The following is a 15,332-nucleotide window of genomic DNA, read 5'->3' as shown; positions in this document are numbered from 1 at the left end:
GTCAAATGCTTTACTCGGGTCTAGGAGAGTAGCACAAGAGATTAATTTGTTTTCAAAGGCATCATATATATCACTAACAATATTTTCAATTGCTTTAACTGTGGATAGTTTAGACCTGCATCCATACTGTGAGTTTGTAATGCACCTCTTTCTCCGGGGGACAAATATTAATTATTATCAGTAGTAGTATATTAAGTTACAAATTATCATTTTAAACCTGTATGGTCTCCCTGGTGTGCCTAGTCGACCACAAGCCCCCATCACGCTGTTCACTCTAATAACAGAGTACATACAGGGTTGAAGACATGGAGAAAGAAAGGTATCATCACAATTTGAATTTAGAGTAATATAACTTTCTTAACTTTATTGGTCATTGTTGCACACTCGTGGTCAAGCGATGAATCTCGCCTTCCGCTGTTTGTTAAATCAATTTTAGGTCCAGGGTGTGTATTCTGCTGCTTAAGAACTGACACATATTTAAACTTCCAACTTTTATTTTATAAATGCTGATCGTGACGATATTCAATAATTTCCAATGTAACAGCTTTTCCAATACATCATTTCGTTCCCTCTATCCTTGACCTTCTCAAAGCAAGCGTATTACAAGATGTCTCAGCACCAACTGCCCATTTTCTCTACACCCGCCAACAACCGGCTCCTGTTCACAGAGCTTACAAACTGTGCAGTACTGCCAACCTTGGTTGTATATCGATATTTTACACAATGCACATATACATATATGAAAAACATAGTATGAAAAATGAAAAGTGTTTATAATATAGTTCTGTGGCAATATACCTCATGATTGTCCTCATATTAACAGTTTTGTAACAAAATAATAATATTTCAGTTTATGTTTATGTAGTTAAAGTTCACTTGCTCCTTCAAGTTGATTGACGGCACTGCACACCTCACCAGCTGGTGGTATCGGTAGTTTCAGTAGTCCGTTACATTACAAGTTACTTAACAGGTTATTCCTCTCAAAATAGTGATTCATTTGTTGCTGAACACAGTCTTCAATTATTTCAGATATTATTGGGATTAATGAGATAGGATGATAGTTACTTGGATTTGATTTATCGCCTTTCTTAAATATAGGAATAGTTACTGCTATTTTCAAACAGTTGGGGAAAATCCCTTGCTGTAATATACGGTTAATGAGAGTGGTTAGAGGGGACAGAAGATCACTTGATATCTTCTTTATGACAAACTTTGACAGACCATAGAAGTCCTCTGCTCTGGAACTACTTAGTTTGTCTATTGCTTTGCAAACATCATTTACAGTTACTGCCCAGCATAATTTATGAACTACATTCTTGTTTAAACCTAAAAGAGTTTTAGCGTCAAGCATGGCTTTGGGGGGAGACAAATCTTGTTGTAAACTGAAGTTAACAAAGCATGAGTTTAAGATATCTTGGGCTATGGGTACAGCTAGTTGAGTTGTTGGTCTATTTATTTCACTTTTAATTACTTCCCAGGCAGCTTTATAGCTATTTCTAGCTTTAAGAATATAGTTATCATTCACCCTACGTTTTGCCAAGCTTATTTCAGATCTACAGATTTTTCTTATTCTAATGTACATCTCCTTGTACTTGCTGCTGTTATGAGATCTGTCCTTAAACATAAGAAGCATAATCCTGATACTGTTGAGGTATGGTGTGAACCAATTATTTAGTCTGGTTTATGAGCTGCTCTTTTTTTTTTTTTTTTTTTTTTTTTTTTTTTTTTTTTTTTTTTTTTTTTTTTTTTTTAAAAAAAATCTGGGACAACACTCATAAAATATTCTTGCAATTTCCTCCATAAATAATGCTTGTACAAGATGTCATTCCAGTTAACTGACATTAATCTCGTTCTAAACTCTCTTATGTTGCATTCATTCATAGGTCTAACAGTTTTGTGTTGTTCATCTGGAATGCTGACTGGGACTGCAATCCATAGGCCATCATTATCAGCTGGGCCTAACTTGACTATTCCAATTTCAACATTATTTTCATGGATATTACTTATTGTATTGTCTAAACATGCATTATATCTAGTAGGCTTATCATTTAGACATTAACAATCAAAAGCTCTTAAGCTATCCAAGAATTCCATTATGATATGACTCTGTCCCCTGATATCCATATTAATATCACAAAAAATTAAGATTCTTTGGTATTTATATTTAGGCTTAGTTAGTAAAACTAACAGTTTTTTTTTAATTTACTATAAATTCATATTCACTAGAAGATTGTGTGCGATATACAGATGCAACAATAATATTATGTTTAGGTATATGTACAACTGCAGCCTCAAAAGTGGTGTCTATACACAGGTCTGTGAAATCAATAGTAAAGTATTGTAGATTTAGTCCATTCTAAATATATATTGCAACTCCCCCATGTCCAATACCATACAGGATGTTTATAAATGAATAGCAAGGTTTTAAAGCTTTGTAATATTTATTACATTAAACTTACACTTATAAATGATATGTCAAATGAAAGAGCAACTCAAACAGTTGTGTTTGGCACCAGTGCGCATGCGCAGCGTACAATCTTTCCGCCGCAGTCCACTAGACAGTGGTAGTAGCAAAGATGGCGACTAGTGGACAGGAAGTGTTTTGTGTTTTGCAGTTTGCAGAAACTGAATCTGTAGTTACTGTGCAACGTGCATTCCAGCTGAAGTTTGGTTGTGATCCTCCAAGTGATAATAACATTCATAGATGGTATCATCAATTTGAAGATACTGGCTTCCTTTGTAAAGGGAAGAGCACAGGATGACCAAGAGTTAGTGAAGAGACTGTTGAGCGAGTGAGAGATTTGTTCACTTGTAGCCCAAAGAAATCAGTCCGGAAGGTTAGTCGTGAATTACAGGTTCCTGTGTCGACTGTTTGGAAAGTTTTAAAAAATGTGTACAACTTTGTCCTTACTGCTTACAGTTATTACAGGCTCTAAAGCCAGCAGACCATGTATTATGTGCCAACTTCACAAACGAAATGTTGTTTCATGAAGATGAAGATTTTCTGGATCATGTTGTCTTCAGTGATGAATCGACCTTTCACCTTAGTGGACATGTTAACAGTCACAATGTGCACACCTGGCGCTCAGAAAATGCTCACAAGGTGGTACAAATGCAACGAGATTCCCCTAAAGTGACTGTTATTTGTGCCATATCCCAGCGGAAAGTTTGTGGGCCTTTCTATATTGGTGCACCTTCTGTAACTGGCACTTCTTACCTTGATACACTAGAGCAATGGCTCTTCTCTCAGTTGGAAGAAGATGAGCCAGAGAACTTTATTTTCCAGCAAGATGGTGTGCCGCCTCACTGGCATAGCAAAGTTCATGATTGGTTGAACTTCACTGTACCCAAGTGCTGGATAGACCACAAGGGCCCCAATGATAGGGCTTGCTTTGCATGGCCTCCACGTTCACCCGACCTAATGCCATACGATATTTTTCTTTGGGGCTTCGTCAAGGATCGTGTGTACATGCCTCTGCTATCAGCAGACCTCCCTGAATTAAGAAACTGGATTGAAGCAGCTGTTGCTACAATCACTGAAGACACGCTTATCAATGTTTTCGAAGAACTTGGCTATAGACTTGATGTGTGCCGTGTGACAAATGATGCTGACATATCAAGTTGTATGTGGCTGTCATAGACTGTCCACTGTGAAGTATACAGATGTGCATGAGCGAGCACATCATGCCTGGTGCATGTATGAGACAAGACCAGACTGTTCCAAGAGAAGTGCTGTACTGGTGCTGTAGCAGGCATGTACACAAGACACGACCAGCCCATTTCTCAGAAATGTGTCATCGTTAATGCTGATGCCATACAGATGGTAAGGGGGCAGTTGGGGTGGGAGTTGTCTGATGTGGCTATACTGGGATTTAAACTCGGTGGGCGGGGCCACAGGCTGAGGCAGTGGAGCTGATGCATCAACAGGTGCATCTGTGTCAGCATGTGGACTGTTGTGTGAGATCTGTCTTGTCAGAACCCTCAAGCAGATGATCGTCCAAGAGGGCTTGATAAATGAGATGAAATTAAAGCATATTTGATGTTGTGTGGCAACACATATGTATGTTCAATTCTCTGCATGTGGGCTACATTCAAAGTCGGTGCTTTGGCCCTGTGGGCGTCAACCGCCAAGGTATTATTGATGATTGTGACACTTATTTTCTTTGGGTCAAAGTCTTCAAGGTCTATATTGAAAATGACAGGTTCTTCTGAGACTGAAGAGGTTGACTATATACCGCATGGTAGTCAGTCATCACTATAATTGACATTCACTGCAGTGTTGTGGGCATTCACTGGATCATTGTCCCATAGGACCCATATAAGCTTTAAGTGGTTAATCAAGGCAGTTGTCATTTTGTTGTTGAGAAGGTTTTTGAATTTGTGTGTAACCATTTTAAGGACTTTGAATCATTCTTTGTAGGGTGGTTGTAAAGCCAATGTAACTGTTTCATTGCACAGCATGACAAAATCACCGGAATGCAGCACTTTGTGCACAAACACCTTATGAATTAAGTGCACTACAGGCAGTGGCTGCACATGTGTCTGATGTGGTCTTTTACATGCTGAACCAGGGTGGGGAAGGCTGCAGCTATATGTTCAAATCTGCAGGCAGTATTAGTGACCCACCTTACAGAATTTTGGCTACTGATGTTTGCAGATTCTCCTTAAATGCTGTTGGTACTCCTGACAGTACCCCCAGAGAAGTCTCTGTCCTCAACCCCCATGACACATTAGAGTAGCTTTAAGTGTCCTGTACCATTACTCAACCAACCTGTTGCTTTGCAGGTAGTAGACTGATGTGTGATTGTGCTTAATGCCACAGAGGTTGCATAGGGCTTTGAATAGCATTGATTCAAACCATTGACCGTGGTCAGTTATAATTGTTTTGAGTAAGCCGAATTGAGCTATTCAACTATCTATGAGTACACGAGCTCTTGAGAGTGCTGTGATGTTCTGCAGTTGTATTGCTTCGACCCATTGGGATGCTCTGTCGATAACTGACAACAGTGTTGTGCAGGAAGGGTCTAATGAGGTCGAGTTCTACATGGTGAAAGTGGCCCGTGGTATCTCAAATTGTTCTAACTGCAGTTGTTGTACCTGATGAGTTTGCTGCAGTGGAATGCTATGCATGCCTGTGCCCAACAGCAGCAATCTCATTTTATGTTTGGCCACAGAAATTACTCTGTAATGAAGCAAAATGTCGAACTGATGCCCCGGTGAGACAAGTTGTGACGTTGTTCAAAGATTGTGCACTGCATTGTCTTTGGCGTCAGAGGTTGTAGTCTTCTGTGGGATACATTGCAAACTTTTGGCACTTTGCGCACCTGGGTACAGTTCGTTGTTGAATGCACAATCCTGTAGAGTCATTGCTTAGTAAGTCTGTAACACTTGCATCTTTGCTCTGTTCAGCTGCTAACTGATAGTCAGTGTGGAGAGCAATGACATTGGCATGTGATAGGTAAAGTGCCCTCCGCCACACACCGTTGGGTGGCTTGCGGAGTATCAATGTAGATGTAGATGTAGATGTAGATGTAATTCACAATTATATTATCAGCCCCACAAATGTGGCAAACATCTGAATTGTATTGTTTGATGATGTCAATGTGTCAATAGCCATGGAGACTGATATCCTTTGACGAGTGACGAATCACATCGGTGGGCAGCTTGTGACCTGTAAACACAATGATATGTCTCCTCGCAGTGTCTTCCCTAAAGAAGCTAACTGCATCCTAAACAGCTAGTAATCTGCGGTCGAAGTCAGACCGCTTTGACTGTGAAGCTGTGAGCTTTTGCAAAAAGAATCATGGTGATTGAGTTTCACTCCTGATGACTTGCTACAGTACAGCCCCAATTGTGGTGTCACTTGCATCTTTGGTGACAGTAAGTAATCGTTCTTGCAAGACAATCCCAGCAAGTTCAAATACATCCTTCATTTTATCATACCACACTGTTCACCTTTTCTCCTGTTTGTCCGGCCCAGTGAGAGCATTGGTAAGGGGTGCTTCTATCTGCTAGCAATAGGTGATGCCGATAGGAATTCAAGATTGCTAAGATGTACTAATGCTTTTACTTCAGCCCCCCATAGCTGATACTTCTCTTCATTAATGGCCATGCCCTTGTCCTGAATTGCAGTAAGAACTTGTTCAACGTGTTGGCTGTATTGGTGGGGTGTGGCCAAAAAAATGTGGATATCTTCTTAAGTGCAGGTGCAGCAGAAGGTGAGCTTAAAAAGAATTCCATCTGTGAAGTGCCATCACATTTGGGCTGCATTCTCCTGACTGTATGGCATGACAAAATATTCAAACAGGCCAAATGGTGTGATTATCACCATTTTTACGATGTCATCTCGGTGTATTGGAATTTGGAGGCACCCTTTTTTACAGTCGATCAGGCACCTGTAAGTAAGTGCTTGACATCCTGGAAGTTTGTTATCAGGTAGCTATCATACAGTGTTTAGAGGTCTGCAGTTGAGAGGTCTGCAGTCCCTACAGAGTCTGATGCTCCCATCTTTCTTTCACACAAGTTTTATCAGTGATTCTCACATGCTGTCCCAAAAGGCGGACTATCCCTGCATTTAACTGTTTATTCTTGCATTAACAGTTCATCAACCACCACCTTTGTGGTACAGCAGTTAGCTGGGGTGAGACAGTGCACTTTGTGTTGATCTGGTTGGCTGGCAGTTGTTAGGATATGGTGCACCACGCAAATTTTGGACTGCGTATAGTTGAACCTTGGACCATCGGAAATTTGCTATAGAAGGGGTGCTGTCATTTGATTTACTGTTAGGTGAGGCAGAGTGCATCATACTAACCTGTGTTTGGTGAGGTGTTGTGGGACTGTTGATCACATGCACTGGGCAACCTGTCAGTGGGGTAGGGCCATGTGAGGTGCGCATGGCTATGCTTGCACCCCCACACTCATCTGTGTGGCAGGCACACATAAGATTCTTGTAGTGCTCGCCTGCCAGTGAAAGAGTAGTGGATGTGTTGTTTACACTCTGTTGTTAGAGTGTAGCATTTTCAGCAAGGAGTGCATCCGAATTTGAGTGGCAGTTGACAGGTTTACTGCCATCATGACATGCTCCTCACGTATGTTGGTGTATGTTACTTTGTCGACCATGTGCACAGTGGGGCACAGCATTGTTCTGCAGGGTAAATGTGTTATCAAGGTGAAGAGTCCTGGTGTCATGGTGCAGGAGTGACATGTTTCATAGGTCTGGCAAGAGGCAGAAATGTCACAAGAAATCAGTCCCCAGTACCGGTTCCTTGACATTGCGCACATAGAAACCCCATGTGAAACAGTGTAGCAGGGAGAGGTGCAGGGTTTCGCCATTACTTCAGTGCACCATGAATTGTTAATGGCATGGAGATGGAGCACTGTTGTAGTGGTGATTTGTTGAAATAGTTTCTTTTGGTTTCTTGCTGATATCAAAACCTGTGTTTACCAGCAAGTAGTGATGTATGTCATGATCATATATATGCAGTGAACACTCCAGAGGTGGTGGCAATAGGAGTGTATTTGAAGAATGCACAGCAGTTGTTGGCAACTTGTTGATTGGCATGAGCCAGTGCACCTAGTGCAACCCGTGTGTGGGAATTCTCAAGTCTCATCACGATTGCTTGCAGCTGTACCAAACTGATAGGGATACGTGCTGAGTAATGGCCTCAAAGTGGCAGCGGTGCTCAACTCAACGTTGCCAGCTGGTGCCGTAGTGGTACGAGTGTTTGGCTGAGTTGCCTTCTGAGGGTGGGCAGTGATGTCACCCTTGTGTGCTGTCAGAGCAGGTCATGGTGAATCGGTGACTTGGCATTTTGTAAAGGTGATCTTGGCATTTGGTAATGGACGCATGCTTCATGATGTGGAATTTCCTGTTGTGTTTATTTTTTGATGGTGTTGCATCATGTTAAACATCCTATTGGCCAGAACTAGTTTATTTTTTCAAGTGGCCCTGCCTTGTGGGAAATCATTACAATTTGTAGCTGCAGTGGAAGTTTCACTATCCACTTTGTCCACAGAGTTGCGTCCAGAATGAGACTTGCATTAAGTGTCATCCGTAACCGATGCCAAAGCTGCTATAGTGCCTAATCAGCAAGTTACTCTTCATATCTTCCTCATTTCAACTGCTGTCAGTTACAGGCACTACAGAAGGACCAATTTTGCCATATCATACTTGTTTTGAGTGGGTGGTGTTATTATGACATCAGTTATGAGGTCGGTATGTTCTGCCAGAAGGCAAAGTAAAGTCACAAATTGGGTATCATCATCCAGGATGCCTACGGTATTGAAAACACATTCCATAGTTGTGAATAAGAGAGTGGACTGTTCTGCCCCCGAAACTGCAGTAGTTCAGCATGAGAAACCAGTCAAACCATATCATGCTGGGTACATAGTGAAAGTGTAATTGTGGCTGAGTGAAATAGCATCACAGCACGGTTGTAAACCCAGTAACCATACTGTGTTAGAGGGTAGCCAGCTGTGGAGCCATGAGCGAAGAGATTGTGTGTCTGACTGTACTTCACAGCACAGGTGAGACTGGTATCATGTGAAATACATCACAGTTTGAAAGTAGTTCTGTTTGTTGTATGGTTCACACACCGATGCAGTTTGAGGTGGCTCATGTCCAAAGTCTTAGAGAAGATTACCCGGCTGTTGGCCCATTATGTAACACAGAACACATTGCTACCATACATTCGTATGTTACTACTGGTCGGTGACATTGTTGCACTGCTGAAACACTTCATTTGCATTCATCCGTGTGGCAGAGTCATGAGGGGCTGGTGAAGTGGTGTGTCCAACAAAAGATGTTCGCATTGATAAAGCGCATTAACCAAATCAAAATTAACACTTACTCATTGCGGTATGTGGTATTCTGTATGCGGTTGACTTGGGGTCACTAATATGGAGTATCTCCCTACCAGGTGTAAGATAAGTTCCAATAATGGAGATGAGATGTTTGTGAGTGAATCATATATTGTACTTTATTGTGACTGAATGACACAAAGCATGACTGCACCATCACATGTCTCACAACACAATGAAGGCTCTGTTTATTTCACAGATATTTCTGTCTGTCATCCATAGTCTCTCTGCCGGTGATGCTTAGGCCACTGCACAGCACTATCAGTGTCATTATCCCAATAATACTAAGGCCAACGGATATATAAAACAAAGAAAACTTCTCTACAGTTTCTTCTGGTTATATGTGCACTCGTTTGCTCTTTCCACATGCATAGCCATAGAGCTAGCGCAATATATAACAGAACACTTTCGTCCATTCAGTCATTGTTTTCTGTGCATCCTACTATGAAAAATAACCTTTGTGGGCATGAAATGAGCAAAATTATACTTCAATGAAGAGAAACAACAATTAGAAACTCTATCAATAATTAAATACTGTTAAAGTGATATAAACTATTTGTGCTTACTCAGGCTAAATTTAACTCAGCAAAATGATCAGAAATTGCCCTAGTTTAAAATAAAAATACTCTTACTTCCTCAGTTATATAAAGTCGCTGCAGTTTTTGTTTTATTTTTAGGTTAATACCTACATGACCATAGTGATATGTGTCACAGAACAACAGTTATTTGCACTTCTAACAATATGCACGTGATTGGAGATGAAAATGTCAAATGTTTGACTTACTTTTCATATTTGCACTCACCAATATCTTATGGCATCATATTCTGAGACTACTCTTCACAGAGGAAGAAAGTGTTCTTTGTACTGAATGTATGGTATCCACTGCAGATGGTCTTGCAGAACACTCTTAACAGTTTAGCATACAACAGCTTCTCGACACATTTACTACATCATTAAGTTTGTTGTAAATGGTCATTCACAGTTCGAAACAACACTAACATTCAGGAAAAGAATAACACATATGTGCTGAATTTGGGTAGGATGGGAAATGAGCAGGAAGTGGGGAATCTGGTGGTGTCGGAATAAAATCATCAAAAGAGAAAACTGATTCCAGTTACAATTGGAGGTATTATTTCTTCAATGCCTACACTTAAGGAAGCTGCCAGTTAAACTGCGAGGCACTGTGTAGTGGACACGTCTGGTCACAGACTGAGCTGACAGGCAAGAGAGAGCATCCCAAATACCGATGCACTCTCACTTACCTGCCTGACAGGCCTTGTGTGACCATCTCCCTGTTCTCTCATTGGTGGGCAGAGGGTGCTTGAGTGGGCATCCCTCTGTCGGCAGTACAACTGTGGGACATTGTTCTCTTGGGCTAAGAGTGGGTGTTCTGCAAAACATTCAGTACTACACTGGCCCAGGTTCAGTCATTATCTTACCAAAGAGGCAGTAACGTATGTCATATAAAAGACAATCAAAATGAAAAATTTTGAAAAACCATTTTTCCTCTCAATAAAACTGCTTGCCACATACAACAATAAGGGAAAAGCCTTGGTGTTGCACAGAAAGGAATTAGGTATTCAGCCATAAAAATTGTCGATGACTTGCCAGTGATGTGCTGAATCTCACAGACAACTTCAAAAATAAATTGACTTTATTTCTGCTTGACAACTCCTCCTGTTCCATAGACGAATTAAGAAATTTTGAACACATAGCACTATAATATGTATGCACTATATATGTTTCTCTCTCTCTCTCTCTCTCTCTCTCTCTCTCTCTCTCTGTGTGTGTGTGTGTGTGTGTGTGTGTGTGTGTGTGAGAGAGAGAGAGAGAGAGAGAGAGAGAGAGAGAGAGAGAGAGAAAGGGGGGGGGTGACATTGCACATAAGAGTTAATTATAATTCACCATATAAAAGTGAAAAGGAAATACAACCAGCTTAAGATTAATGTAGAAGACAATCACATAGATGGTCAGTATGCTGCTACATTTTTCACTCAGGAAGTTCATTAAAATTGTAAACTAACTGATTGCTTCCACATCATTGTGATCGATCATACAAAAATATGATCTGTATAACATGCAGACAACAAACTCATCAAATATTTTTCATTGAATTGTCCCAAAAGATCAAGTTTTTGAGCAGCTGATATCATAACTCTGTTTTGGAGGGGCATCAGTAACCTTTTTGTATGAATTTGTGTTACTCAGCGTATTTTCACACATTCTTACTCTACTATCTGTGTGCATAGCACTGCATTCATTATTGTGTCTGTGCATCCCTTAAAATTAAGTGAATGTTTACAATATTATGAAAAGGATAGATTGCTACTCACAGTAAAGAATATGTTCTGAGTTGCAGACAGGCACAACAAAACGAGTGTTACACATTAAGCTTTCAGCCGAAACCTTAATCAGAAAAGAAAAACATACAAGCATTCACACAAGTAAGCACACCTTGCACACATGTAACCACTATCTCTACCTGCTCAGGCCAGGTAGAAACTGAAACACATCTCTAACTGGAGCAACAATCTTAGCTGAGTGGGGAAGGGGGAGAGATAGCTGGGTACAAGTGGAGGGAGAGGAGTCAACACTGCCTGACGTAATGTGCTGGGACTGGGTGTTGGCCAGATGTGGCTGCCTGGCACTGTGTTGGGAGACTGTGAGGAAGAGAGCAGGGGTAGGAGGGTGCAGGAGAAAAGGAGGGCATCAGAGAGGGGAAGAGACCAGTGGCATTGGCAGAGAGCGCAGCACAGCGAGGGTGGGAAATGTGAACTGGGAGGAGATGATAGGACAGAGGGGGCGGAAACTGTTGGGTGTAGGGTGTAAGGACATTAGGTTACCTTAGTTTCAGGTCAATATGATTTTGGGAGAGGAGAATGAGTTGTAAGGATAACTCCAGTCTGCACAGTTCAGAGAAAATGGTGGTGGAGGAGAGGATCCAGATGACTTGAGCTGTAAAACAGCCATTGAAATGAAGAATGTTATGTGCAGCTGCATGTTACATCACAGGGTGGTCCCCTTTGGTCTCAGCTGTAGTTTAGTGGGCAGTCATCCTGGTAGATAGCAGACAGTCTTTCATTGTGTGTCTGTAACTGATTGTGTGTCTGCAACTGAATGTGTCATCTTTACAGCAAGTGCCTATCTATCATTTTCATAGTATTGTAGAGATTCCATTGTTTGATGTGAATGTGCGAGAGCATCATAGAGAGGTACACAGATTGCAGTAGTCATTTGTGAACTGTGGAACACATGCAGTCCAATATTCTGTCAGCACCCTTATCTGAATATGAGTGCAATCAGTTAAGGATCCAATTCAAAAACAATTTATTTTCCAAATACTTTAACCTTATTCAAATAAGTGCCTTACAATAGCTTCATATCCTTGCAAATCAATGAGCATGCTGTATTGCAGGCCTTTCAAGCATTCTACCTTTTGCTGTCAGGCGTGTACGCTCTGCTGCAACTCATTCCGATAGTACACAGTCAGATACCTTATCCACGACTGGGGAAACGTGCAAGACAACACTTTATCTCTCCTATATTCTGACAGACAGGAAATATTAACTATTACTCATTGTGTCTAGAAAGAAACACTATAAGTGCTTGTTCTTCTCTGACAGGCAGAAGACTCAAGATAATAACTGTCGCTGGATAGTTATTGGAAACTCAGTTGACCTGTCTCACCTGTGTATAGACTTCTTGTAACCTTACTACAGCTCAATCAACATGACTCCATAGTGACTTTTAGACTCATCTGTGGTACTGCTACAGATGACTCAGCGATGAATATCACTTAACTGGTGCTATGGTGACTCACTACTGACTGTCTGCACTAGCTGCTCAGGGACTCTTGGGTGAGATTCACCTGCAGCATCACTACCCACCTCCGCCACTCTTCGGTTACAGTCACAAAGTGGCACCTGCAACCAGATCCACCACATTGTTATTCAACTTCATATCAGTAGTTATGACGAGGCCTATCTCAACTGGCTTTCAATAACTCTTACCTCGTAGAGAGCTCTGGATTAGAAACACATGTGTGTAAGCCTTCCTGACGTTACATCTGTGGTTGTCTAAAATTATTATGTCACAAAGACTTTTTTTTCCTTCTTGTCAGCCATGACAAACTTTCCAGTTCTTGAATTTTTTGTAATGTTTGTAAACACAGATAGTGAGCTTTTGGCACAGTTAGCTTCATGCAACCAGACCACTAATCTTGACAATTTGGCAACATTTGCCACAAACAAAAACCCTGTTCACATTCTGGACAGTCGTTTACATTGTGATAGTTTACATACCTTCTTGAGTAAGTTGTCTGATCACTACAACAGCAAAGCCCAGACTGACATGCAACTGTTCTGGAGATGCTTCAAGAACTGAATTGGGAATCGCTGGAGGGAAGGTAGTGTTCATTTTGAGGAACACTACTGAGAAAATTTAGAGAACTGGCATTTAAAGCTGACTGTGGAATTATTCTGTTGCTTCCAACACACATTGCACCTAAGGACTATGAAGATAAGGTACAAGAAATTGCAGCTCATATAGTGGCATATAGACAGTCATTTTTCCCGCATCCTTTTTGTGAGTGGAATAGGAAAGGAAATGACTAGTAGTGGTATAGGGTACCCTCTGCCTAGTGCCATTAAGATGGGTTACGGAATATCGATGTACATGTAGAATAGGGCAGATATTTGTAGATCTCTTCTCCTTACAATGGGACAGTGGTTTGTGGAACTGTTATGTTATTACTGTTCAATCAAGCTCCACACGTGTTATACCACTAAGTAGTCTTGAAGGCTTCTTTCCAACAACACAGAAAAAAGTATATAGTTTCATTAAAAAGAGTTTGGTCTCATCATTCAGACACTACAAATGTAAAAAAAAATTACTTGCTTGTGTCAAGGAATTTGCATGTTGCATACTATAACTTAGTAAAATCTACACCACAATATATTCACCCATTCTGAACATATTTTGGATGTCCTGTCATAGCTGCCTCTCATAATACGCAGAAAAATACTTGTAAGTGTGCAAGTTTAGCCAGTAGTTTTAGTTATTTGTAAAGAAAAGTGTGTTAAATATTGACCAAGTGTTGGTTGTGATAGATTTATACCAAAATTGGAAATGGCTCAACAAAATGCAGAGCAGGGTTCACTTGTTGTCATAGTGGCACGCGTAAATATGGAGCAGATCTTGGCAGTGATAAAAACATATGAATGTAAACTTCCCTCCTTGCTACAGAGGAATCTGTTACAAAGATCTTTATTTTCTATTCTCATTCATCACTTGCTTTATTTTTGACACTATTTGGTCATTTCACTTTCAGAGACACAATCATGTTTTGTTGTGCACTTCATCTATAAACAATAAAAGTATATTTTGGTAGTAAACATTGTTTTTATTTATTGTTCCGTGTGATATAGTGGCCTTTAAAAAAATTTGCCTTCTCTGTGTTTGTCTGTCAGCCTTATTAAATATTGGCTTGCCTTAACAAGTGCTTCCTCTCAGCCCCCCCCCCCCCCCTCTCTTTCTCTCTCTCTCTCTCTCTCTCTCTCTCTCTCTCTCTTTTTCTCTCTCTGTGTGTGTGTGCGTGCGCATTCGGGCGTGCGCATGCATGTGCGTTTTCATATAGAACAGTAAAAAATCTGTTGTAACCTATAATTAACTGAATTACACTATGAAGACCACAGCTGTTATCAAATTACTAATTAGAGATATTGTACTTCACAGGAGAAGGCAGTATGGGGATCAGCAATTCACTGGGTGCAAACACATTAGGTGTGTTGATGTGCCTCGGACTGCCGTGGCTGCTAAAGTCTGCCTCCTCAAGTGGCGCCTCGGTCCACATCGTCTCCAATGGGATGCGTTTCACGCTGCTGGCGATGCTGGTGCTGACTATCGTGTATCGCTGGGGAATGGTGACAGCATTCCGTCATCGGGCCAACAGGCTGTTTGGTTTGACTTGCCTCTTCCTTTACTTGGCATACCTAGCTGTCTCCGTTGCCATGGAGCTTAATGCCTTTGGATACATCAATGGCCCTGTATGTGAATGGATCTGAAGCTTTACATCTATCAGATGCAGTGTCCATGCAGCTCAGTGGACAGAGTTAGTGCAAAATCAGGAAGGCAGAATTTTTGGAATGTGGAAGTCTTCAGTTACTGTAATGAGTGCTTGAATTTTCTACATGATTGGAAACTTTGATGTTATCTGTGGATAATAACTCTGGATTCTGTAAATGTTTAAAACTATGTCATTTAGAATTAATGTGACAAAGTGACACATAATATCTTTATGGAGGTATGATATTAAATGTTAATAGCAACCAAAAAAATTAAATTTGTCTTTCATTGTCCTTGGGAGAAGAATGCAAATTATTGGAGCAAAATAAAAATAAATATTCAAGAAAAATAGATTTTATTTCTGACCTCCATGTTTGAAGTGAGGCATTTTTTTTTTAAAAAAAAAAAA

At 40.7% G+C, this 15,332-nt stretch overlaps 1 protein-coding gene across 1 annotated transcript in view; it reads left to right on the top strand.

Annotated features, from left to right (window-relative positions):
• The window catches only part of LOC124789125 (sodium/potassium/calcium exchanger 4-like), a 107,237-nt gene extending 92,315 nt beyond the window's left edge, over window positions 1-14,922 (top strand). The window contains exon 8 of the mRNA XM_047256414.1: window positions 14,594-14,922. Coding sequence (XP_047112370.1) covers window positions 14,594-14,922 — 329 coding nt within the window. The remainder of the gene's footprint in view (window positions 1-14,593) is intronic.
• Window positions 14,923-15,332: the final 410 nt, after the last annotated feature.

This window comes from Schistocerca piceifrons, chromosome 3 (genome assembly GCF_021461385.2).
Source record: "Schistocerca piceifrons isolate TAMUIC-IGC-003096 chromosome 3, iqSchPice1.1, whole genome shotgun sequence".
Taxonomy (NCBI): Eukaryota; Metazoa; Arthropoda; class Insecta; order Orthoptera; family Acrididae; genus Schistocerca; species Schistocerca piceifrons.
Note: the sequence above shows the minus strand (reverse complement) of the source record. Positions and strands in the feature narration are given on the sequence as shown.